Source organism: Leptonotus elevatus, chromosome 1 (genome assembly GCF_054856555.1).
Source record: "Leptonotus elevatus isolate MCC_2025b chromosome 1, RoL_Lele_1.0, whole genome shotgun sequence".
NCBI classification, from domain to species: Eukaryota; Metazoa; Chordata; class Actinopteri; order Syngnathiformes; family Syngnathidae; genus Leptonotus; species Leptonotus elevatus.
The window spans coordinates 56,243,025-56,269,997 of record NC_141239.1 but is presented as its reverse complement, the minus strand read 5'-3'; the positions used below and the strand labels follow the sequence as shown (position 1 = coordinate 56,269,997).

At 43.6% G+C, this 26,973-nt stretch overlaps 1 protein-coding gene across 2 annotated transcripts in view; it reads right to left on the bottom strand.

Annotated features, from left to right (window-relative positions):
* The window catches only part of LOC147184727 (all-trans-retinol 13,14-reductase-like), a 55,767-nt gene extending 35,191 nt beyond the window's left edge, over positions 1 to 20,576 (bottom strand). The window contains exon 1 of one of the 2 annotated variants that reach the window (XM_086081840.1): positions 20,326 to 20,576. In XM_086081840.1, the coding sequence (XP_085937966.1) occupies positions 20,326 to 20,485 (160 nt within the window). In that variant the 5' untranslated portion in view covers positions 20,486 to 20,576. Of the gene's footprint in view, positions 1 to 3,726; positions 3,787 to 20,325 lie in introns of those variants that run through there. The other variant, XM_086081851.1, reaches the window with a different exon arrangement.
* Positions 20,577 to 26,973: the final 6,397 nt, after the last annotated feature.

Here is a 26,973-nt window from a genome sequence, read left to right as displayed (position 1 = left end):
TCAAAAATAGTGAGGTTTCCATCCAATTGTTTCGAATGTTTTAAGCGAATTTACTGAAAATGCGCAAAACGGACATGCCCGCTCCTGTTGCGAATATTGAGAGGGGACTCCGCCGCTGTAGGTGGCGGTATACACCAAAGAGATGTGATCCACCAGTAATTTAAAAGAAGAAGAAGACCAGGAAGCGACTGCGCCATGCGATGACGTCGTATGAGTTTGCTTTTGTAATTCTTGATAAACCGTAGCGTTTCTTTGCTGTTTTTCATCTAAATAAAATTAATATTTGCTTCTTTAATTAATTTCAAAAAGATTTCTGTTTTGCCGTCCCCCCAAACATACCTTACTTTATTGTCCGCCATTGCTTTGCGACTCCAAATGTAAGTGTGACAAAACGTCAAAACGTGTATCCGGTCTTGTCAGCATTTATTCGCAAACCTATTTCCATATTTTCCTTTTTTCGATACGGTTCAAAATCCACCACCTCTAAGCGTAAAAACGTTTTTGCGAATTTTGGGCCATTTTGGGCTTTTCCATTCGGTTTTATTTTCGCATTTCTTGAAAATTCTAATAAAAATGGGTAGATGGAAACCCAACTTATGTAGCTGCCTGAACTAAGTGCTACACAGCTAACATCCAAGCTAAGTAGGCTGGCCTTACGAGTAATGTCGGCCCAGCAACTTTGACAGGTTGTGTACGGCAAAGCGTTCTAAATACAAGTAATAATGACAAACGCGATTAATTCTACTTTGCTGTTAAAGACCCTGAAGAGCAACAGGCTTACCTTGAATATGGATCTTGAAATGAGACTTTTGCAGTGGAATCCATTCATTGACCTGTCTTCCCAGTTAATGAGAAACACCAGCACATTCACGCACACACAATGGTTTTCAACTGAGTTTGGACACCCCAGGCAGTGTGGGTTCGCTTCCCACCCGGGAGATCATGTTTGTGTGTGTGCGTGTTTGTGTGAGTGAATGACAAAATACAAACAAAATAAAAAAACTCAAAAAATGGGTTTGGTCACCCACAAACAAAACTATTTTTCAACCATAACCCCTGCTCATCCATAATTCTATGACTTCTCAATCATATATTGGATGGAATGTCAACATTTATTCAATGTCGTCTTGCTATACGGGTACTTGTATTAGTGTATTACTTGAGCATGCGCGAGTGAACCCCCTCGCTTTCTTAGGCATGTTGGCCCCATAACCAATTTGTTTGAAAATTAAGTGGAAAAGGCATTGTTTATTCATAACTTTTACGCGCCCACACCAACTGACTGCGGCCTCTCAACCGCGCAAGCACATCACCACCAACCGGGACGGGCGCCAGCCAAGGACCTGCCGCGGCCTCCACGCCGCGTGTGCACCTCGCCAGCAGCCAGAGACTCCCGGGCAGCATTCCAGCTGCTCATGTGCCGACCGCCCAGTTTGCCTCCAACAGAGGTTTCTTCAACTGAGGATCAACGCTCGAGAGTCTTTCTCTTCCGTGCGACTGAACCAGTCCGTAAGTTGCGCTAGGATTGCAATCTGACCATATACTACTGGTGCAACACTTTTATTCAAACATAAAAGGATTGACAGGTCAAAACGCTTCCATCTTTATCCCCCATCTACCGTTTTCATCTACCTTTTTTTTTATCTTAGTTAGTTAGGTTGCATGTTTTTTTTTATCTTTGATTCACATTTTTATTCCGTTTCATTAATAGGTTAGGCTGTGACTGATATATGTGTGTTTACTAAATAAATGTGTTGTCTAGAAATGTCATTCCTGCCCATGCCACACGCACTCATGCAACCCTATACGATCACAGATGCAGGATTATAAACTGAGTGCTGATAACAGCTTGGGTTTTCCTTGTCCTCTTTAGTCAGTATGATATAGCACCCCAGTTTCCCCAAAGAACTTCGAATCGTGATTCGTCTGACCACAAAACAGGTTTCCACTTTGCCACACTCCATTTTAAACAACCCCTGGCCCAGAGAAACGCCTGGGCTTCTTGGTCTGCTTTAGAAATAGCTTCCTCTTTGTACTGTACTGAGTTTCATCTGGCAACGGCGGCTGGCACGGTGGATTGTGTTCACCCACAATGTTTTCTGGAAGTATTGCTGAGCCCTTTCTGTGATTTCCCTTACAGTAAGCATCCCTGTTTGCGGTGTAGTGCCATTTAAGGGCCTGAAGATCATGGGCATCCAGTATGATTTTTCGCCCTTGACCCTTTATACACAGAGATTGTTCCAGATTCTCTAAATCTTTGGATGATGGTATGCACTGTAGATGATGATTACTTCAACCTTTTTGCAATTTTTCGCTGGTAAACACCTTTCTGATATTCCTCCACTATCTTTCTGCGCAACATTGGAGGAATTGGTGATTCTCTACCCATCTTCGTTCCTGAGAGACACTGCCACTCCGAGAAGCTCTTTTTATACTCCAATCAAGTTGCCAATGGACCTCATTAGTGGTAACTGGTCTTCCAGCTGTTTTTTTTTTATAAGTGCAATTGACTTTGCCAGACTCTTATTGCTACCTGTCCCAACTTTTTTTTAGATTTGTTGGCACCATGAAATTTACAATCAACATATTTTTCCCTTAAAATTATACATTTTCTCAGTTTAAACTTTTGACCTGTCATCTATGTTCTATTCTGAACAAAATATTGAAATTTGGCACTTGCACATAATTGCATTCAGTTTTTATTCACAATTTGTATAGTATCCCAACTTTTTGGGAATTGGGTTTATATATATATATATATATATATATATATATATGTATATATATATATACACGTGTTGCCTCCACTTGAACGAAGCCTGTGACGAAATAGTCTGTACACGTACAACATCCACCAGACGCGTATTTAGGCCATATTTGGGGGTGCTTCATAAGTTGCTAACGTACCTAAATAACACTGTCAAGACTTGCGTGAAACTGCTAACTTCGATGGCATTTTGACCACACATAATGAGGAAGTAAATCCGTATTGTTCAAACTTGTAAAGCCTTTGTAAGCACTCACTAGCAGAGGTGGGTATTAACGAGTTACATTTACTAGAGTAACTTTTTGAAAAAATACTTTAATACTTTTACACAATACTTTTTACTTTTACTAGAGTAGATGTGTGACAAAGAAACACTACTCTTACTCAGCTACATTGGGTTAGACTAGAGTCACCCCCCCACCCCCGCCCCCGCCACTCAATTCATACATTAGATGTATCTTATTTTCACAGCCATAAAGCGTACTTAAAAGTCTTACATTTTCTCAAAAATCAATGGCGCCCTGGTTGAAGACTGTCAGGCATGATAAGAACCTGAAAGACTCAACTGAACTTTGAGATACAGCATCTCATTTAAATGCATCTTCACGTAATTGCCCAATTGGTTAAATAAACCAAACCCTGTAACACGTCCATTTCAGCAACCTGGCAGTAGCCAGATTGATCATGTGATTCACTCAAGGGAGTTCCACAACATCAATCTGGGACTGCTCCACTGTGATTTGCTCGGGAAAGGCGGGACATTCTGTACAATATTTCCAGTTGATTGGGCGATGCGGCAACTTGTGCATGCCTACCAAACTTTTGTTTTAACCAATCACGAGCACACAAAGGGCACGGGCCCACTCACACTTTCTGAACAAAGTTGTACACATTCTCAGACACATGCTCACATCCAACCATTTGTGGAACATTGTGGTGCATTTTATCTCATCACCTACTCAAACTATTTCTCCTCACGCTTAGCCTGACACTGAACAGGATAGATAGCCTTGCCCTCTGATGACCTACAAAGAAAAGAAAAAGGAGAAATTACAGGCAACCAACAATACAAATTTCAGTTTGAATGCAGATTATGATCATGAACATGTTGTAAAAAAAGAAAAAACGTTTAATTTGTACATATTTGCTGGTTTGTAAAAAAGTAAAAGAAAAAAAAGGGAATGTGTTTATTGACAGATAGATCTCAAAAAGTGATCTTTATTTTAAGCTCATCAAGTAACTGTCCTGATCTGGTCGTAATGCCAAATTAAGATAACACACAATTTAAAAAAGGTTAACATACAATATTATAAAGTATGATACTTTGTCAAACAGCTATGTCGGTGTATGTTATTCCAAATTGTCAACCATCTGTGTAATGGCACCAACGCATCTCCAGCAAAACCCAAGATGTTGGACACAAACACTGGGCACGCACATGTCAAACGCAGGCCATTGAATGACTACTACAAAATGAAACAGGGCTCTGGGTGGTGGAGAGGTACCATCATTTGCCTTCGGTACAGGCAGTGTGAATTAATTTCCCCACCCGGGAGACCATGTTTGTATGTGTGTGCATGTTTGAGTGAGTGCGTGAAGAAGAAGAAAAAAACTACACAATGAAACAGCACGCAGGTAGCTAAGCAAGCTACTGGATAGCTGAAAATACAGCTATCACTTAGCAAATGCTGTGAGAGAACGTTCAACAGTTTCGGGCACTTGCTAACAAAATATGAACTGCATATGAATGTGATAAACGTTCATTTGAAAGTAAATATTAGCACTTCAAATAACATTGATGTACATATATGCAGCTTACCTCGACTCATTCAACCAGAAGACAGTACTCCAGCATCAGGCCACTTCTGCTGCTCTTCTGGTCTGTTCTTTCTCTGACTTTTTTTCGCTTATTATGGGACTGCTGTGTAGCAAAGCAGTAGCAGAGCTACTGCTTGCGAAGCAAAGCAGGCACATATTACTATCCTAGAAAATCGGGTTCATTATTTCTGATAAATTTTATTTTATTATCTTCCACAGATTTTTCCGCAAAAATGCGGCCCGTACCGTAGCTTGCACCGGCCGATATGATTTTTAGCTAATTTTGTTGCAATTTTTTTCATCTTTAGCTCAGTGTCAAAAAAAAATTAAGGAATGTAAGCTCTCCCCCCTGTGCGGGTTCAAAGAGAGTGAGCGAAAGGGACAAAAATAGCTTTTTAACATTGGTGTGTATTGCGTCTGTTAGAGTGAAGCATTTAATGTCAGAGTGAAGAGAGACAAAAATCTATTTCGAAAAGTTTCACTTCAACTCGTCACCATGGCCACAATCTTTGCTCACTAGACATCAAATTCGCACATTTTGTAATCACAAGGGTCTTCTTTCAGACAAACCCACTTTGATTTGGCTAAGGTGTCATTTAGTACCTTTTTTTTCACTTTAAGCGAGGAGAAGTCGGACTTTTTCGCCTATCTTTCCCATGTTAATTTGGTCGGCTTTTTCTCTTAATTTTTAAAAAAATCCAAAGTTTTCAATCTGCTCTAATTTGGTCATTTAAAAAAAAAAAAATTAGAACATGCTCGCGTTCCCCAAACTCTTGTCGTTCTAACGAGCCATTTTTTGGAATCCTCATCTTCAACTGTTAAGTCGTGAGAGGCTTTTGTTCGAGGTAAGCGTTTCTCATACATTTCAGTTGAATGTGTGTGCGTGATGTCTCCAACATGTTCAAGTCAAATGTGTGTGCGTGAATGTGCTTGTTTCTTAAAGCGACAGTAAGATACTTTTAGTTGATTATGGTTAACTTCCACATTTCTTGACCGATTCCAATCGTTTAATTTTTAAACTGTTCAGCTCATTCCAAATTTTTTTAAATAATTTTTTTTTAAAGCACAACATTATTATTATTTTTTTTAATGCAATGGAATGGACTGCTATATAAATAGTGCTTTTTTAGCTATACTGCCTGGTCTCTCACTTTTGCATAGCACCTGCCTCAGCCAATCATCTCTCTCACTGTTGAGCTCAACTCACCCCCTTTTTTTCTCAGTGTACTCAAGGCTTGGCCTATGTACAACTACTACTATTGCAAATACTATTAGTACTAGTACTACCTACCTTGGCCAATTGATTAGGTAGGCCCAGGATTCTCGCCACTCCGCTCGCGCATGGCGGCGGCCATCTTGGCCAATTGATTAGGTACGCCCAGGATTCTCGCCCCCTCGCACACACAGGGCGGAGGCCATCTTAGCCATTGGACTACTACTAAAATTACTACAACTACAAGTACTACTAATAGTACTACTACTACTACTACTACTACTACTACAAGTACAAGTACTACTACTACTACTATTGCTAAAAGTACTACATGCGTCTTTCCACCTTGCAAGAGTCAGCAGTCCCATTCAAAATTTCTACGGGAATTTTTCTAGTATTTTTTGTTCCCGCTTTTTTGTGGCAAATTTCTTGCGTCCACTTCCTGTAGAGTGCCAAAGTCATGTCTCTTCCGGTGGAGCTTAAGGGTCCTAGAGCTAGCTTTGTCATCCTCTCAGAGAAAAGGGAAATGGCGTCTTCAGGTTCAGTGCCGAGTTTAATCACGTCATGTGACTTACCTGTAATATTACTGTTGAATAATGTGAAAACCTTGCATTTTGTTACTGTGTTGCTGTGATATTACAGATCTTGTTGTGATATAACATTGCAGGATTTTACTGTAAAAATCTCAGTTAAATGCTGTAAAATCAAAGGATGCTGTAGTTTATACATGTGTTCATTGGGATATTAAAGGGGAAGTTAATTACAACAAATTACTGTAAAATAATACTGTTAATTATTGTGAAATGCTGGTAAATTTTTACAGTGAAGATATTTTGGAAAGGATTTCAGCGCTGGATTTCGGAAGACAATGATTCACCTGAATTTCAAGAATATTAAGTTTGGGATGACAATACAAGACAGAAAAAGGAAAATTATGCTCAATACTTTGATAATAATGACAAAACAGTTTATTCATAGATGTAGATTTCCTAAATGTCGACCTTTGTTTTTGATTTTTTTTTGTAAGGAAATCGAAAGTTTTGGAAGAACTTTGAGGCGAGTTAAAACAAAGCAAGCCTTGTCGGTATTTGACAATTTGAAGAATTGATTATGTTGATTAGACCTCTTTTTTGTTGTTTTTTGTGTTTTTTTCTTTATTTCTTCCTTTCTTTCTCTGTTCGAAAGCACGGTTGTGTGCTCAGTTTGTATTTCTCATGTTCTATGGAGAAAGTTTTGGATGCTGGTGTTTGGATTAATAAAAAAGGAAAAAATAAAACTAAATTTTGTCACTGTCGCTGAGTCTACAACCAATCAGCGAAGGTTTCATTGATGAGCCAATGAATGCAAAATGGCGGAACTAATTTTAGCAGTTACCGACTATCATTTTGTACATAAGGGTCTAGCTCACTGATATGTATATATAACTGGATTCTATTGCTGATCAAATTGTTACAAAAATACATCCTATTATTATTACCGACCAATGCACCAGTCTCCCTTACCCTACAAGTTGATTATACCTTTAAACTAACCCCGACATGGCGTTTTAACATCTCACTGCTAAATGACGCAAAGTTTGACAAAAATTATAAGAGAGTGGGCAGACTTTTTGAAAATGAATGACTCTCCAGACTTATCTCCATCTCTTCTCTGGGAAGCTGGGAAAGCGGTAATTAGAGGTAAAATTATATCATATTCATCTTATGAAAATAAACAGGATCAAAAATTAGAAAAAGACTTGGAAGATAAAATTAAACAACTGACGGATGAGTACGCAATAAACCCAAATAACCAAATATTGACTGACTTACAAAATACAAAAATACAGTTAGACGATATGCTATCTAGAAAGACAGAGTTTATAATACAACAATTGAGATACAACAACTTTGAATATAATAACAAATCAGGTAAATTTCTTGCAAACCAACTTCAACGCAATCGGGAAAAATCTCTTATATCGGCTATTAAAGGAACAACTGGTGAATGCACACAATCACCAGAAGAAATTAATCAAATTTTTTTATAACTATTATCGCAACCTATACTCAGAAACTAACAAGCCTAACCCTGAGCATATTGAGGCATTCCTCAGTAGCTTAAATATACCTCAGTTAACTACTGAATCCAAAGATATGTTAGATGCGCCACTTACTATAAACGAGCTGTACAGTGCTCTAGATAGTATGCCTAATGGCAGAGCACCTGGTTATCCGGCTATATTTTTTAAGCACTTTTGGTTAATGCTTGCTCTACTATTCTTAAGAGTAGTAACATAAATTAAAACTAATGGTTACAATTGGTTGCAATTAAACTTTTATTAAAGCCAGAAAAAGACCCCACCCTTCCATCAAGTTACCGTCCGATTTCACTAATTAACACTGATATTAAAATTATCGCTAAGGCTTTCGCATCTAGACTAGAAACAGTAATCTCGACAATCATTCATAGCGACCAAACAGGCTTTATTAAAGGTCATCACTCTACTAATCATGTTAGGAGGCGCTTTAACCTTATTAGCATGTCACAGCGGCAAGTTAAAAAGGCTGTTATTATATCGTTGGATGCAGAAAAAGCTTTCAACAAAGTAAACTGGTCCTTCCTCTTTGCTGTGTTAAATAAATTTGGCTTTGGAAAGTCATTTATTCACTGAGTGTCAGTATTATATGATTCTCCTAAAGCTACAGTTATTACTAATGGGATTATATCTCAGAGTTGTACTCTACAGAGAGGCACAAGACAGGGATGCCCACTGTACCCTTTATTATTTGCAATATTTATTGAGCCGCTTGCATTAGCTATACGCCAGGAAAGAAGGATTCAAGGAATTCACTCTGGGGTAACAGAACACAAAATTAATCTATATGCCGATGATATTTTACTTTATGTAGAAAAGCCTGCTATTTCGTTAGGGGAAGTATTTAACTTAATAACTAAATTCTCACATTCATCAGATTATTCTATTAACTGGACAAAATCAACACTACTACCTATTACAGAAAATTCATGGAACCCAGCCAGGACCCACACTACTCATTTCCTATAGGTAATTTAAAATACTTAGGCATAAAAATCTCCCCTAAATTAACTGATTTAATTAATTTAAACTCCACTTCTGGATAGCATTTATAGTGACTTGGAGCGCTGGAATAATCTTCCCATTTCTCTTATAGGAAAAATAGCCACCATTAAAATGAAAGTTTTACCCAAAATAAATTATTTTTTCTCAATGATTCCATTTAAACCTCCGTCTAACTGGTTCCAGTTGTTGGACTCGGCCGTTACAAAATTTTACTGGAATAAAAAAAAAGCAAAGATTAGTCTATCTACTCTTCAGAAAAGTAAATCCAAAGGAGGTCGAGAGGCACCAAATTTTATGCACTACTATATAGCTAACCAGCTACAATATATCATTCTATGGGCACAACCGAACAGAGATACTAACTGTTGGCTGGAACTAGAACAGAAGGATTGTAATAACCTCAGACTTTTAGATTTACTCTTTACTACAACATCGATTAAGAGACACAATTGTTTTAAAAACCCACTGATTTACGGCACCCTGACTGCCTGGTGGAAGGCACTAGAAATTACAAAAGCCTTCGTGGAGCCCTGCGGGCTTTCAACTTAACAACCAATCGTTTTATTTAGGTGTGTGGGAGCAGAAAGGAATTACACATCTCCACCATCTTTTCTCAGATAATATGTTTATATCATATACATCCTTGCTCAAAAAATACAAAATAAAAAACGAAAATTTGTTACATTATCTGCAAGTTAAAAGTATGATAAAGAAACTAATTCCAACACTTCGGTGTATGCTCCAACTGCCTGTTTGAGCTAAAGATATTACCAAGCTTTTTCCGACAACAAAAAACCTCTCAAAAATATATAAGTTACTTTCGTATACTGATAAAATGTCTTTACCCATCTCGAAATGGGAAACAGACGTGTCTATAGCTCCAGAATCTGAGTTTTGGATTTAAAATGACAAAACATACAAATATATAAAATGATTCATAGAACATACATTACTTAATATATGATGAAGAAAATGGGACTCTCAGACTCCAACATTTGTCTCCAGTGTTTACATAACACTACTTATTTTCATGCTTTATGGTTATGCCCTCCGGCTATGTATTTCTGGACTAAAGTCTTAGAAAAACTTTCTGCTATCTTGGACTGTTGGATACCTTTATCTCCAAACTTGTGTTTGCTAGGTGACCTAACAGCAACTGACTTACCACGTAAACAATTTAAATCTACACTTGTAGCCCTTACTATCGCGAAAAAAAACAATTCTTGTTAACTGGAAAAATAAACAAACTCTGAATATCGACCAATGGTCTAAACTCCTCATAAATCACATTTTAATGGAAAAAATATCTGCCTCGAATAAAAAACAAATATCAAAATTTATAGAAACATGGTCTACGTATATAGAATCTTTTAATCTAAATCTAGTTACTTAATTCTGCCTGTTAAAGAGAGCCACCACATCGCGATAACTTACATTGCTGTTTCTGTATTTGGCAATTTGTAATTAATGGTTGTGTTTTTATAGTCAGGAACCCAGTTGCTGCCAGCAGGATCGAACAGACTACATCAAATGACACCTTACAGTCACCAACTCCTCAAGATTTACTTCCAATGGGCACCAAGGGTTAATATTCAGAGTCACTGCATGCCAGTGGGTTAACTCTATAGGTGCTGTCCCCCCTGGCTGAGCGTGGGCGGCTCTGCCCCTCTGTTGGCTTCTGGGTGGTAGCTGCGTCTTGGCCGTTCCCTGGGTCTCTTGTGGGTGCTGCGTTGCGGTGCTCTCCCTGGTGTCCGGGGCGGCGTCGCCCCAGCGCGGTCCGTCACTCCGGGCCCGGCGACGCGGTTCGGGGCCTGTGGGCCTGCGGGGTGCCCCGTGGTTCCCTCTCCCCTCCCCCTTCCTCCCCCTTGCTATCTCTCCCTCCTCGCCTCTCCCCGCCCGTCCTCCGCCTCCACCTCCCTGTCCCTTCTCCCTCGTCCCCCTTCCTCCTCCTCCCCCCTCTCTCTGCTGACTTGCTGCCGCCCCTTGCCCTTCTTGTTGTCTCCTTCCCTCGTCCCGTCCCCCTCCCCTGACCGCCTTCCTCCCCCAAAAACTCAGACATGGGAAGAGTTCGGTGAGGCCATGGAAAACGACTTCTGGACAGACGGCTTCAAAGAAATTCTGGTCCACCATCCAGCGTCTCAGGAGAGGAAAGCAGTGCGCTATTAACACTTGTGTGTAGTGGAGATGGAGTGCTGCTGACCTCGACTCGGGACGTCGTGAATCGGTAGGGAGAATACTTCAAACACCTCCTCAATTCCACTGACACGTCTTGCTTTGAGGAAGCAAGGTCTGGGGACTCTGAGGTGGGCTCCCCTATCTCTGGGGTCAAAGTCACTGAGGTGGTTGGAAAGCTCCTCGGTGGCAGGGCCCCGGGGGTGGATGAGATCCGCCCGGAGTTCCTAAGGGCTCTGGATGTTGTGGGGCTTTCGTGTTTGACACGCCTCTACAACATCGCGTGGACATCGGGGACAGTGCCTCTGGATTGGCAGACCAGGGTGGTGGACCGGAGGATGTGTTCCATTTATAGAGGGATCACACTCCTCAGCCTCCCTGGTAAGGTCTATTCAGGGGTGCTGGAGAGGAAGGTCCGTCAAATCTCGGATTCAGGAGGGGCAGTGTGGTCGAGGGTGCATGGGAGTTTGCCCAACCAGTCCACATGTGCTTTGTGGACTTGGAGAAGGCGTTTGACCGTGTCCGTCAGGGAGTCCTGTGGGGGGTGCTTCGGGAGTACGGGGTACCGAGCCCCCTGGTACGGGCTGTTCGGTCCCTGTACGACCGATGTCAGAGTTTGGTCCGCATTGTCAGCAGTAAGTTGAATTTGTTTCCAGTGAGGGTTGGACTTCGCCAAGGTTGACCTTTGTCACCAATTCTGTTCATAACTTTTATAGACAGAAATTCTAGGCGCAGCCGAGGCGCTGGTTTGGTGGCCTCAACATTGCATCTCTGCTTTTTGCAGATGATGTGGTGCTGTTGCCTTCTTCAAGCCGTGATCTCCAACTCTCACTGGAGCGGTTCACGGTCGAGTGTAAAGCAGTTGGGATGAAAATCAGCACCTCCAAATCCGAGACCATGGTCCTCAGTCGGAAAAGAGTGGAGTGCCCTCTCCGAGGATGAAATCCTGCCCCAAGTGGAGGTCTTGGGGTCTTGTTCATGAATGAGGGTAGGTTGGAGCGGGAGATCGACAGGCAGATCGGTGCAGCGTCTGCAGTGATGCGGACTCTGTATCGGTCCGTTGTGTTAAAGAAGGAGCTGAGCCGAAAGGCAAAGCTCTCGATTTACCGGTCGATCTACGTTCCTGCCCTCACCTATGGTCACGAACTGTGGGTCGTGACCGAAAGGACAAGATCCCGGATACAAGCGGCCAAAATGAGTTTCCTCCGCAGGGTATCCGGGCTCTCCTTTGAGATAGAGTGAGAAGCTCGGTCATCGGGGAGGGACTCAGTGTTGAGCCGCTACTCCTCCGCGTTGAGAGGAACCAGTTGAGGCGGCTTGGGCATCTGGTTCGGATGCCTCCTGGACGCCTCCCTGGAGAGGTGTTCTGGGCATGTGACACCAGCGGGAAGCCCCGGGGACGACCCAGGACGCGCTGGAGAGACTGCGTCTTTCGACTGGCCTGGGAACGCCTTGGGATCCCGTCGGAGGAGCTAGCTGAAGTGGCTGGGGAGAGGGTAGTCTGGGCTTCCCTGCTAAAGCTGCTGCCCCTGCGACCCGACCCCGGATAAGCGGTAGATGATGGATGGATTTAATGTTCAATGACACATTCACTCTGGCATTAGGCAAGACATTCCTCAATGGCATTTCACATCACTTCAATGATGACAGCAAGTTCTCTGTAGCCACTTAACTTCTCCCCATTCGCTTTCAATGGTAGTGCTTAGTGCAATACCGATGCGATATATGTTTGGCCACTAACTGGCGATGGCGCTGCAGGCACATTTTGGTCAGGGTCAAAGTTAAAAGGACTTGAATGCGGTCTATTTGAAACGAGCTATCTGCATTCGTTTACATTACGACGCCACTTCTTGCAAGCTGTGCAGCAATATTTGGATTTTTCTATTTTAACATCTCATTAAGCGATTTGATGGTAAGATTTGTCATCTTTTTTTAGTGTTTATGTAGTTACATTACATCGTCCATGAGCCATTTTAAACATAAACTGATGCATATCGGCAATTCTATGAGGTGGGTTGAATGAAAATCTCGTGTATTTGCGTTGTATTTATGTTCTTAAATGCTCATATCATTTGTCTGTTATGATGCAACTGGATTAACTTTAATTTCTAACTGGTATGCTTTGCATCTTTGCCTCGTGTTTGGGTAGGGATGAGAGAGGTGGTTTGACTAAACGTGTGTGAATGAATGTAAGAAAAGACTTAAAGAGCTATCTCATCATAACATTTGAATGATAAGACACAGGGGCGCGAGTGTGGATGGTTGTTTGTCTCTGTGTGCCCTGCGATTGGCTGGCAACCAGTTCAGGGTGTACCCTGCCTACTGCCCGAAGCCAGCTATGATAGGCTCCAGCGCCCCCCGCGACCCTTGTGAGGATAAGCGATTAAGAAAATGGATGGATGGATGGAGACAAGGGCTGTATTGTAGAGTAAGTGTACACATTATTTACTTATTTACCATTTGCACCAACATCACGTGATCACGTGACTGCCTTATGACGGACGGCGGAAAGAAATGATCGTTGAATGGAAATGAACGTAACCTGGAGTGACTTAGTGACTGTTATTTTACAAATTAAAAGTTATTATTGCCCATAGAGCCATGGAATCTATTACTCCAACCGAAGGTCGCCTGTCAGTCGAAGTTGCACATTTAGTCGGGACACATAGATATTTACTTAAGTTGGAGATCGCTAGTTTGAAAACAGCCCCTTACCTTCTGTTGTCTGCTGTTTTTACCAAGTTAATCAAATCGTCGACTTTGCCGGAATTCACAGCGCACGACATATATCATGATGTAGTCAATGCTGTCTCTTCTCCTTACACCGGGGCTGATTCAAAAGCTTGTCGCTGGCTGAGTCTCTGGGACGAGATGCTGCGCTCACACCGGGGAACAATATACCTCGTAATGCAAAGGTAAAACTTGTTTATCATGCTAACTGACTTACTTTTAAATAGGCTGTTCTATATTGAAACGCTGTGATGATGTTATGTTACTATGTTTACTAGCATGGAACAAATGGCAAGCTATGCAGTAATTTCATGAATATGACTCCGGCTCCAGAGTGAAAAACTCCAAGCACAAAGACGAAATCCCCCATTATTGCACTTAGTTTTGAAGAAGGTGCATTTTAAAACTAAGCTGTGTGTTCGTGCAGTTGGAGTGGACGCTAACTATCTGGCTCATTAATGTGATTTGTAACACGCAATTCGACACCTATGTTGTAATCTTTGTTAGAGTATACGATTAATAGTAAAATGCATGAACATTTATCTACTTATTGCAACATTTATCTACTAACCTCGCAAAAAATGATCGCTGCAAATCCATGAATACTTTGTGGGCTGCCAGTCCTATCTCTGCTATCCATCGACGTATTTTGTCTTCATTTGTAGGTATGCGATAAAAAGCAACATTTGGTTTACTCCTTTGTCTGTCTGTACAACCAACCGCACAGCAAGATATGGCAATTGTATAAGATAATCGATTCGATAAAGGACTTTACGCTGTACGAAATTCAATGGTTACAATACAGGCAAGTGGCTCTTTTGCCGTCCAGCGTCCCGGAGGGGGCGTTTCCAGTCTGACGTATGAAAATGAAAAATGTACTTGCACCGTCTCAAATTGTAGGATCAAAATGCCACCAGACAAATTTAGGGGCATTCTGGAGCCTTGTATTATTTTTCCATTGGTTTTTGCAACTTTAATGAGGTATGTGACTTTTAGCCTAGTCAAAAATTTTATTTTCCTTAGTAATGGAGGAGGACATGGAGAGATCACACATTAATTGTACGAAGTGACCTTTAGATTGTAACATCACTTCAAAGTTTAATTTTCAGTTCCTTGTGCCACGGTCGCTTGGTCTACTGAGTCGCAGCCATTATTTTAGCGGCAAGTGAGCTACTGTGTGCAAAACATGGGTTGCTTTGAATGACTGTGAAATTACCATGTCTTACATATTGCTACAGCACGCATTTCAATATGCGGCGGAAGAGGACTTCTGCGCCCCTGCCTCAAGGATTTGCGCTCTTGGCCAAAGCGACAACAGCCTAAAGCGTTCGTTCTCTTTGATAAGGACCGGCAAGCGCGCAGTTTCCACCTCACCCCAAACACTCACAACGGGCGATGGCAAAACAGGTAACAACATTATTTAATTATCATTGCAAGTTGCCCTCTAAAACAAATGTTGCTCTATTTCTCATTTTTTTCCACCTTCATCCATCTCTGACAAGGCATTCAACCCTGTTCGTCTACCTGCACCTGACCATAACACCAAGGGATGGGGCCTGCTCTCAACACCAGAAGATGCTACAGGATCTGGGGCTGTGATTGGTTGTCAACTGGTGCGCAGAGGGGGCAACGTCATCGCTCTGTGGCGTGCTGCTGTCTGTCCCCAAACTTCTTACAGCTCCATTCCTTGTTTATTTGTAAGCATGAGCATGACGTCCTGAATGAGCTGCCGTGTGCCCACGGCTGTCTCCAGCTTCGAGTGCGTGTGCTTTTATGTTGTACTACACGTGATGCAATGCTGATGTCGCGCACCTTTTAACTCTTTGACTGCCAGACATTTTCAGAAAAGGGATGCCGCAGTAACAGCCGATTTAAGCATTTTGACTGATCTTTCAAGGTCCACAGAAAATGTTCTGTTTGGACTATGGAAACACAGATACTACCAAATGAAAGATTGGACTTTCATCTTTCATCAGAAAAAAACTTTGTTTCTACCTTATTCCGTTCTTTAGTAATCAACAATAGAAAATGGTTAGTTTCACCCGATTTCACTTGTTTTGGACTCAAATACGGAGAAATCAAGCTTTTAGTGAAACGATGTTATTTCATGCATTCTAGTGAATTTTACACTTCTTTTTGTCCATGAATGATGCCACAAACACCTAAATAGTGCTTTACTTCTATAAAACACTACCACCAAGAATGAAAAAGTGTTTTTTGATAGCAAAATACGTTTATTTACATTCAACAGTGTAACAATTTGACAACAATTTGGCAAACTATTTACAAATGTGTGCAACTGTGGTGCTATTTACAAATATGTGGATGTTTCAACGACAGTTTTTCTTTTTGTAACACTCTCCTGCGTGCAAAGAGACGCAACAACATTTGCACAACAGATTGCCTCTTCGCGTGCTCCACTTTCTTGCAGGCCGTTTTTTCCGGGGAATAGCAAGTATATACTGCAGTGTGTGTTGCCATCAAGTCTAATATCAGGATCATGCTACGGTTACGTTACGGTGGTGTTACGTCTGGCTTCCTCATGTCCTTCAGTTGCTATACCGGGTTGTAAGAGATGTTCTTATCCACTCCATTCATGGTGGCATCGTAGTCCAGAACCAGTGTCTTCTCCGTGATCAGACTGTACCCGCTCCTCCGATGAATATGCATTGGACTCGGGGTACTCTTCATTGTCCGACAAAATGTCCGCATGTGCAGCTCCGGCGTTAGCAGCACTAGCCGGTGATGCTTTATGACGTGAGAATAAAGGCCGCGTCCAACTGTGGCGTCAACCTCGGGATTCACCATCATCATCAATGTGCATTGGTCGATGCCAACTCTCCATCGCCCGATCGAATGTCCGATTGTGTAGAAGTACCCGGTCGGTTATTGTGCGCGTTTTCCGGCCTTAGCAGCGCTAGCCGCGCTTAGCCGGTGAGGCTTACTACGTGATCATAACGGTCGCGTCAAGGCTTCCAACTTTGGCGTCAAGCTCGGAGTCATCATCATCGTCGACATCAATGCGCTTTTTAGTATTGATCGATGCTTTCCGTCTTTGAAAAAAATGCTCAAGCGTGAGCTGCTTGCAACCGGTTGCCATTGTGGCTTCATCAGCCATTGTCTCCTCAACACTCTAGCTCCGCCTCACGTCTTCTACTGACGCCCACGGTGGGCGGCCCATCCAACCTTGTGCAAAGAGAGTCATCGCTGCCATCTAGGGGCCAAAACGAGTCATTATACTAACCAGATCTGCTTGATACTTTCAGCACAGCTGCCCAAGGCTTTCCTCCACCCGTTTCCAAAAAAAAACAAAAAACATAGCGAACGTCTTTTAACGTCCTCGGCGCCCTTCCGTAGGTTTATGCAAAACGTTTTATAACGTTTATGGCGGTCAAAGAGTTAAAGACAGATTAAAATTAGTTTTCTCTTTTTCTTTAACCATGTAGCGTCCGCTGGTGTGACACGGTCTCGTCTGCACCGCAGGCCTTTGGCTTCACGACTCTGCTGCAAGGTCTGCTGCAAACAGGGGTTAGCAATCTGAAGTGGCTAGAGAAGCTGCCCAAATGCTTCACAAACATCCTGGCAATTTTCCTGACCTCCAAAAAAAAAAGCCATATTCAAGAGACGGGCATAGATTAGCTAAGGCACACAGGTAAATCACGGCTGGACAAAACAATTGGTCCAGGGCACCTCCAACCAATTCTTCAAGTCAGGCTACACAAGTACAGAACGTGTTCTTGATACGCAGCCCTTTTTGGCACTCTCTGATCCAAAGTTGGTGCTCTGTACAATGGCATGGACAGTGACATTACTGGTTTCCATTTCAGGCATCCTCCTTCTATGACACAAAGTAGCTGCAATTGATGGACAGTCGTATATGGGGCTTGCTTGTGTGAATTTTTCGTATCCTTTTGTAAAAGAGGTTCCTATGTTTCAATGAATTTTCATATAGCGTCTTTAAACTGTATTATATAACCCTTCAATAAAATATTACTTCTGTCTGTGTAGTTAATTTTTGCATGTTATTTTTCATTATTTATTTTTTAAGCATTCCCACAATAAAGGTTAGAAACAAGATATGTGGGAATGCTTTTCAACAATTTAGAAGTTTAGTGTATATTTTTGTAATCTTTTGACCTTTTGTTTTAGTTGACCTTGAAATTGACTTTGTGGATCACATTACTTAAAAAAAAAATTCATGAAATGTAATCTCTCACATTCTCTAAAACTTATAAAAGTTTCAGAGAGGTAAAATGTCTTATTCAGCAGCAATAAGGAGTTAGGTATCCATGCCCTCAGATATTCATTGAATAGTCATTAAATACTCTATTTTTTATTTTATTTTATTTTTTTAATATTCAACTTTCAATGACTATCAATGGCCATCAATTTGGTTTCCCTCAAGGCCTCGGCTGCTGTTAGAAATTCTGTCCATAAAGGTTATAAACAGAATCACTGACAGGGCAGACTGAACAGCCCGTACCAAGGTGTTTGGTATGTCGTAATGCACCCCCCACGAACTTCCCAAGAACATAATTGAACGCCTTCTCCTAGTTCACAAAACACTGTTTGGGAAAACTCCCATGCACCCTCAAGCACCTTGATGAGGGTGAAGACTGGTCCATGGCTGGGACAAAAACCACATTGATCCACCTGATTCTGACTTACGATGGACACCCTCTCAACCACACCTGAATGGGGTAGATGCCACAGACTTCCGACTTCTCGGGTTTCACACATCAGCGTTGTTTCTGGCCACTGATGGCCGCGTTCCAACACCCGCACCCCCACCCGCGCCCTCCCTCCCACTCTCTGAAATGCTTCGGACAAAAAATATTTTGTATGTTGTTTTATGTTTTCTGCATGATAATCTTTAACATCTTGGTTGAAACCCCCCACACACAAAATAAGTTGTTTTGGTTGGTTTGGTTTATGGTTTTATTGAAGTGCAATGAAGACATATTTTTTTGGTTATTGTTTGTATTTGTAGTTTCTGAAAAATAATTTGTATAAATTTGTTTTCCTGTGATCACTTTATGCAAATTATGGTTATGGTTGTAATGTTTCTGGGAAAAAATATTGTTAAAGGTATTTCTATTTATCAACTAACTTTGACCTAGTTTTGTAAATACAACACAAAAACACTTAAAAGTTGAAAATTGATCATGATTAAACAATTTGATGATACCTTAATTTTAGAAAATAAATATATACCATCATTTTCGAAAAGTATCGATATCGAAAGCAGTGTTGGCGATACTGGACCTGTATTTACTTGGTATCGGATCGATACCAAAATTTGGAGTATCACACACGCAAACCACTATCAGACAGAGTGTATTTATTGGCTGTGTGTCGGTCAGCGTTTGCTTGCAAGGGTGGGGGAGGGGAGACAGAGTGAGGGAGAGAGCATGCGAGAGAGAGACTGACGCTTGCTTCGGCAATGCGTATGATCCATTCTGCACAAAATAGTTAATTCCTTAATTGCCCATAATTCTGGCCAAACAAGCAGGAAAATGCAAGTCACTCCAAGTTAGTCACTTTGGGTCTGACTAGGCACTCAAAAGCACTTTAATTGCTGCTTTTGAAACGAACTAGTGGCCTGAAATAAATAGCGCCCCCTGGCGGCTAACTGGGAAATTTCCCGCTGGTCCCGCCGGGCCAGTCCGGGCGTGTCTGAGGGTATGGATAATTTAACTCCTTATTGCTGCTAAATAAGACATTTTACCTCTCTGAAACTTTTATAAGTGTTACAGAATGTGAGAGATTACATTTCATGAAAAAAATTGTTGAAGTAATGTGATCCACAAGTCAATTTCAAGGTCAAATAAAACAAAAGGTCAGAAAATTACGAAAATATACACCAATCTTCTACATTATTATTATTATTATTTTGGCTAGGTTTTTATTTTCATAATTAAAGTCCTGTATTACCATCTTTGCATGCTTGTTATTTGCAGAACTAGCATAATCACTTGAGGTGGAAATTAAAATGTTAATAAATGCTACTAAACATGAGAACTCTCTGGCACATTCACTGTATAAGTAGCTTACTGAAGCTACAAGGTTGGAGACCCCTTGTCTAGAAGGACAGACGATGTGCTCAGTGATCTTCGATGTTTTGGTTTTCTGGGTCAGTTTAATCTTTTTCCAATTATTGTAAGTTTTGTCTTTCGACCTAAAACAGTATAGAAAGGATCAAGCAGGAAGCAGTTTTTTAACAACTTTCACATTAATGATTATTGTCATAAAACAATCAGTCCAGTCAAGTTTTATTTATACATTTCAACTTAAACATATAAATGTTATAATTAATTTCAAATGTATGTGACATCTCAAGGCTGCTATCAGATATAAAATCAACTGCAAGGTTTAATGCAGTAGAAGTAAAAGGAACAATTACAATTCTGTATGAATGATAATAATCATTTTGCAATGTTATCGCTATGAATTTTATATTTATGGATTAATTGGATAACGAATGTAGACAAAGAGTAAGATTGATTATTTACATATGCAAATGTTAGAAATTATGGCTTTTACCTCTCTTGAGTCTGTCATCCCTCTTTTTGTCATCGTACACCAAGGGTCCTGGGGGCCTAATGCACGTCTCACTAAAAACCTTGTAGCGTTGCCCAGTGGTCAGGAATATGGTGATAACTAAGAGAAACAAAATACTGCTCAATATTAGAAACCACCACATTGTATCGTAGAGCTTTGCACACAACAGCTCACTGAAATCACCAATAAAGAAAAGATAGAAGGTTGCGGATGAAAAAGGAGCAATGATGAGGCGGAGTTACTACATAGTTCTAAAGAAAGCATTTCACAAAGTCCTTGACTGGCTTGAATAGGGCATTCATTCAAAATGAATATTATGGATGAAGTATAGGAAAAGTGGAAGAGATGCCTATTAAGAACTAGAGAGGATATTAAATAAAATAACTCCTGACATTTCAAAATTATAGAAAGGAAAGACATCGCATTGTCTACACCATGAACACGAGACTCCCAGAAAACAGAAAACTAGTTGTTGATCACTTCCTTGGGGAGAAGTCGCACAAATAAGTAAAACCATGACGAGTTAAGTGGTCATTACTAAGGTACCTTGGGGCATTTTTTTTTCTACAAAATGTTTTACTGTGACCTCAAACTTAATTCTTGGGAACAAAGATGCTTTCTAAACTGTGAAGCGCTACTTGTCATTTTAGTGTTGAGTTTTGCAAGATACCCGCATGACTTCTTTTTTTTTTTTTTACTTTTAATGGCGGACTAAGAAATTCTCATTAAAAAAATATATATTTCATTGTGTTGCAGGATAGAATTATTTCTCACATTGCAGTACAATGTGAGTTCAATTATGTTTGTTATTGCCAAGCTTGTTTAAATTGATGACTGTCACCAAGTTCTAATAAATAATGCACTTTACGCATGATCCTTTTAGATTGATATTTTGCTTAGTTTTCATTGAACCCATATAATATCGTTATTGTATCTGTTACGGTTTGGTGTCTGTCGGCGTGTGAAGTGGAGGACCCAAAATGCAGGGAGGCAGGAGAACCACAGCAGGAGTACGGGCGAGACTGGCGTGCTTTATTTTACAGAAAACACTAACCAGGGTACTGGTTAATGCTAACTAAACAACAAATTGAAAAGATACAAAATCAAAATGACAGACAGAACTCCAGGGGTGACCATGACAAGCGGCAATGATCCCACGCCGACCACCACCCGGGAATTAAATACACCCACACTAATTGGGTAACTAGCCACACCTGGGGCCAGGCACAAGTGGCTGAGGGCCCAGATTGGTCAACCCGCGGAAGGGCTGGAACCCACTCAGGACCAATCGGGACCCTCAACCAAAACCAGATCTTCCCACACATGACAGTATCATTATCAGGCTTGAAGTAGAGGCAAGTGAAATTAAATAAGTATAAGTAATACCATAAGTATGTAAGTATACAAGTAAATCTAATTAATATCAATACATTAATAACAAGAAATAGGGAAGTGAATACTTATAATAAGTAAATAAGTATCAATAAAATAACAAACTGCAGCATGCAGACGCCATAAAACACTGAAACAATGCAAAGCCTCATGCTGAGTCAAAGACCAAAGAATAGAGATGTCTGACAATAACCACAAGATATGAAATTTTGTCCGTATCGTACAGCCTTAATCCAACCAGCGAAGGAAGGCAACTACTCGCCACTGTCATGATTGGGGTCAGCTGTTTCTGTTTTCCCTTGCAGTTGCTGGGGAAACAGCTGGAGGGCGGATCCCGCCAAACACACCTGCTGCCCATTAGCTCGTCAGGCCAAGATAAAAGCCTGACAGAAGCAGCAAGGAGTGTCGGGTTATTACTCCGTGATGCTACTCTGTATCTCACACTACTCGCTGTTCTAGCCGCCCTCGGGCGTGATTTTGTGTTTCCTTGTTTTTGATTAAAACTAAGTTATCAGCATCACTGCCGTGGCTCTCCTACCTTCCTGCATTTGGGTCCTCCACTCCGTTTCGTGACAGCCAACTTCAACCGTGACAGATCGTGACAGAATAACCCGACCACAATGGACCCCGCAGACCCCAACAGCCTGTGCCAGGCCATGCCCAGCCATGGGCGTTTACTCGGACAGCACGAGCAATACTTCAGCGAGCTGAAGGAGGCAATGTCGACGCTAACCGCCCAGATCGGGCGACTCACCTTGAAGGTGGAGCGGAGGTCGGAAGACTTACGACCAGCCGGGGCGTCACCTGTCTCCTCCGTGTCCCGATCAGCTGGCAACTTTGTTCTTCGGGAACCCAATATTCCCCATCCTCCACGCTACTCTGGCGAAATTGGTGGGTGTGAACAATTCATTCACCAATGTAGCCTGGTTCTCGATCAACAGCCGCACACTTTCCCGAACGATGGCGCCAAGGTCGCCGTTGTAATGAGCCTACTTTCCGGCCAGGCGGCATTATGGGCGATGGCAGTCAGTAAAGCCAATCCAGAGCTCCGAGCTTCATTTCCTGCCTTCCTGGCGGAATTTAGAAACGTTTTCGACCACCCAGTAAAAGGGAAGGAAGCGGGCAGCCGCTTGCTGGACCTCAAGCAGGCCGACTTGTCCGTGGCAGAATACTCCATTTCCTTCCGGGTTTTGGCGGCCGAGAGCCGTTACGACGAAGCGGCGCTGTGTGGGATCTTTCGGCGAGGACTCAGCCCGCGAATCAAGGACGAGCTGGCGGCACGGGACGAGACGTCCCGCCTGGAGGAACTCATCAACCTGGCCATCCGCTTGGACAACAGGTTGCGGGAGCGGCAGCGGGAACGGGAGGAGGAGCGACGACCTAAGGCAGCAGACACTGCCGCTCAGCCGGTTTCGACCACGTCCGCGGGGCACTTCTTCGGCGTCTCGCCTTCCGACGCTTCGTGGCGACGCCCTCCTGCGGAAGATGGCATCGAGCCTATGCAGCTGGGGGGAGGACGGCTCTCTGCAGCGGAACACAGGAACCGGTGGAGAAATCAGGCGTGCCAATATTGTGGTCGGCCCGGACACCAATCGGCCACGTGTTGGAGGCGGCCTGATAGACGTCGGGACGTCGCACCCGTTCCAGCCACAACCATTCAACCCCGACGCAACAACCAGTGTGAGTACTCCCAGTCCATGGGATCAGGTGACCCAAATGGCCAGTTGGACACTAAAAGGCTCCAATTGTCAGGAGAAATGACATGGGGTGGGGTGAATGTAAAGATGACGGCTTTGGTGGACTCTGGGGCTGATGATTGTATTGTCGACCCGAAAATTGTTAACATCTTGAAATGTCCGGTGATTAGACTCGAGAAAACCAAGGAGCTGTATGACCTCAACGGGCGCCTCTTGGGGGTGATTACACATAGAACAGAGAGTCTACATATGCATTTATCGGGAAATCACGTGGAGACTAGACAGTTTTTCATTATGCCCTCCAGGTCAGCCCCAGTGGTCCTGGGTCTGACTTGGCTGGCCAGGCACAACCCTGACATAAACTGGGGCATGCCTAGGTTAGAGAGATGGAGCTTGTTTTGTCACTCACATTGCCTGCAGTCAGCCGTAAACCACCACCGTAGTCCAGCTAAAGCAATAATGGAATCTATTAACCTAGAAAATGTGCCAGTAGAATACCACGACTTACGGGAAGTTTTTAGTAAAGACCGGGCCTTATCTCTCCCTCCGCATCGACCTTATGATTGCGCGATAGAATTGGTTCCTGGCGCACCACTGCCTAGTACACGCCTGTACCGAATTGCCAAGCCGGAACTCCAAGCCCTTAATGAATATGTCACAACGTCGCTGGCTGCCGGGCTTATTCGGCCTTCCAAGTCGCCGCTAGGGGCAGGATTTTTCTTCGTTGAGAAAAAAGACAAGACTCTACGCCCTTGCATCGATTTCCGTGGTCTGAATAACATAACAATTAAAAACAAATACCCATTACCGCTAATGGAGTCAGCATTTGCTCCATTACATTCTGCTGCGGTGTTTACCAAATTAGACCTTTGCAGTGCCTACCATCTGGTTAGGATAAGGGAGGGCGACGAATGGAAAACATCGTTTAGAACACCCATCGGGCATTTTGAGTATTTGGTTATGCCTTTTGGCCTCTCAAACGCTCCCGCAGTGTTTCAATGTTTCATTAATGATGTCTTGCGTGACATGCTTAATCACTTTTGTTTTGTTTATCTTGACGACATTTTGATTTTCTCTAGAAATCTAGCAGAACATCGACAACACGTTCGGCTGGTTTTGGAGCGACTGCTGGAAAACCGGCTATACGTGAAGGCAGAAAAGTGTGCGTTTCACACCAGTTCGGTCCAGTTCCTCGGCTATATTGTGGAGAGGGGTCAATTGAGAGCCGACCCGGCCAAGATCCAGGCCGTGGTCGAGTGGCCAACACCCACGTCAAGAAAGCACTTGCAGAGGTTCCTGGGGTTCGCTAATTTCTACCGTCTGTTCATCCGCGACTATAGCATGAAAGCGGAACTTCTGACGAGGCTGACGTCTACCAAGATTCCGTTTATTTGGACTCAGCAGGCTGAGGCCGCTTTTGTTAAATTAAAATTATTATTTTCACGTTCACCGGTTTTGACACACCCTAACGAGGCTCTTCCATTTGTGGTCGAGGTGGATGCTTCAGAGACGGGAGTGGGGGCGGTGTTGTCCCAACGGTTCCCGGTTGACCAGAGGCTGCATCCCTGTGCCTTCTTCTCACGTCGGCTCAACCAGGCGGAGCGCAACTACGATGTGGGCAACCGTGAGCTGCTGGCCATTATTTATGCGTTGCAGGAGTGGCGGCACTGGCTGGAGGGCGCGGCGGAACCCTTCCACATCTTCACGGACCACAAGAACTTATCGTACCTCCGGTCCGCTCAGAGACTAAATCCCCGTCAAGCGCGTTGGGCCCTGTTCCTGACACGTTTTAATTATATCATCACTTACCGACCAGGAGCCCGGAATACCAAGCCGGATGCCTTGTCCCGCATGCACGGTCCAGCCGCCGAGGGGTCTCCACCCGAAACGATCGTGCCGGAGAACAGAGTGTTGGGAGCCCTCCAGTGGGAGGTAGAGCGAAAGGTGGTGGAAGCAACTGGCGACACGCAGACCCCGGTAGCATGCCCTGGGAATAAGTTGTTTGTACCCACACACCTTCGTCAAGAGGTGCTGCAGTGGGGGCATGTGTCAAAAGTGGCATGTCATCCTGGGGTGGGTCGAACGCTGTCCCTAATAGCACAGAAGTTTTGGTGGCCAGGGCTACGCAAGGACATAAAAGAGTATGTCACGTCCTGTACGGTGTGTGCTCGTAATAAGCCCTCTCGCCATATGCCAGCCGGTCAGCTCCGCCCCCTGCCCATTCCCCACCGTCCTTGGTCGCACTTGGCGCTGGATTTCGTTACCGGGCTACCACATTCCAACGGGCAGTCGGTGATTCTTACGGTGGTGGACCGGTTTTCCAAGATGGCGCACTTTATCGCCCTGCCCAGATTGCCCACCTCGTTGCAAACGGCGGATATCCTGATAAGGGACATATTCAGGATCCACGGGATCCCATCCGACCTAGTCTCCGATAGGGGGCCTCAGTTTGTGTCCCGGGTGTGGAAGGCTTTCTGCAAGTCTTTGGGAGCTACGGCTAGCCTGTCTTCGGGCTATCACCCCCAATCAAATGGGCAGACGGAGAGAGCTAACCAGGACTTGGAGGCGGCGCTCCGATGTGTGTGCCATCAGCATCCTTCCTCGTGGGCATCCCACCTTCCATGGATCGAATATGCCCACAACACCCTCGTGTGCTCTGCCACAGGTTTGTCCCCGTTCAACGCTGCCTACGGCTATCAACCCCCTTTGTTCCCTTCCCAGGAGGGCGAGGTTGCCATTCCCTCGGTCCATATCCACCTCCGCCGGGCTCGCAGGGTTTGGCGGGACGCCAGGAAGGCCCTGTGCCGCACAAGGGCCCGCAACAGGCGACTCGCGGACAGGCACCGGATCCCAGCACCATCCTACCGACCGGGACAGAAGGTATGGCTCTCCACTCGGGACCTGCAGTTAGCGGGGAGTTCCAAGAAGCTGGGGCCTCGGTTTGTCGGCCCATTTGAAGTCGACTCCGTGATCAACCCGGTGGCAGTTCGGCTCAACCTGCCACCCACACTCAAGGTGCACCCAGTCTTCCACACGTCCTTGCTCAAGCCTGTCTCTGCCAGCCCATTGTGCCCGCCGGCCGCGCCCCCACCGCCTCCCCGGGTCGTCAGCGGGCAGCCTGTCTACACGGTTAGGGCCATACTGGACTCTCGAAAGCGTGGCAGGGGGATGCAGTATCTGGTCGACTGGGAGGGGTACGGTCCTGAGGACCGCCAGTGGATCCCCGCTCCTGGATTCTGGACCAGTCACTTGTCCGTGACTTCCATTCGTCGCACCCTTCTCTGCCAGGTGGTCCGCCTGGGGGCGTTCGTTAGTGGGGGGGTACTGTCATGATTGGGGTCAGCTGTTTCTGTTTTCCCTTGCAGTTGCTGGGGAAACAGCTGGAGGGCGGATCCCGCCAAACACACCTGCTGCCCATTAGCTCGTCAGGCCAAGATAAAAGCCTGACAGAAGCAGCAAGGAGTGTCGGGTTATTACTCCGTGATGCTACTCTGTATCTCACACTACTCGCTGTTCTATCCGCCCTCGGGCGTGATTTTGT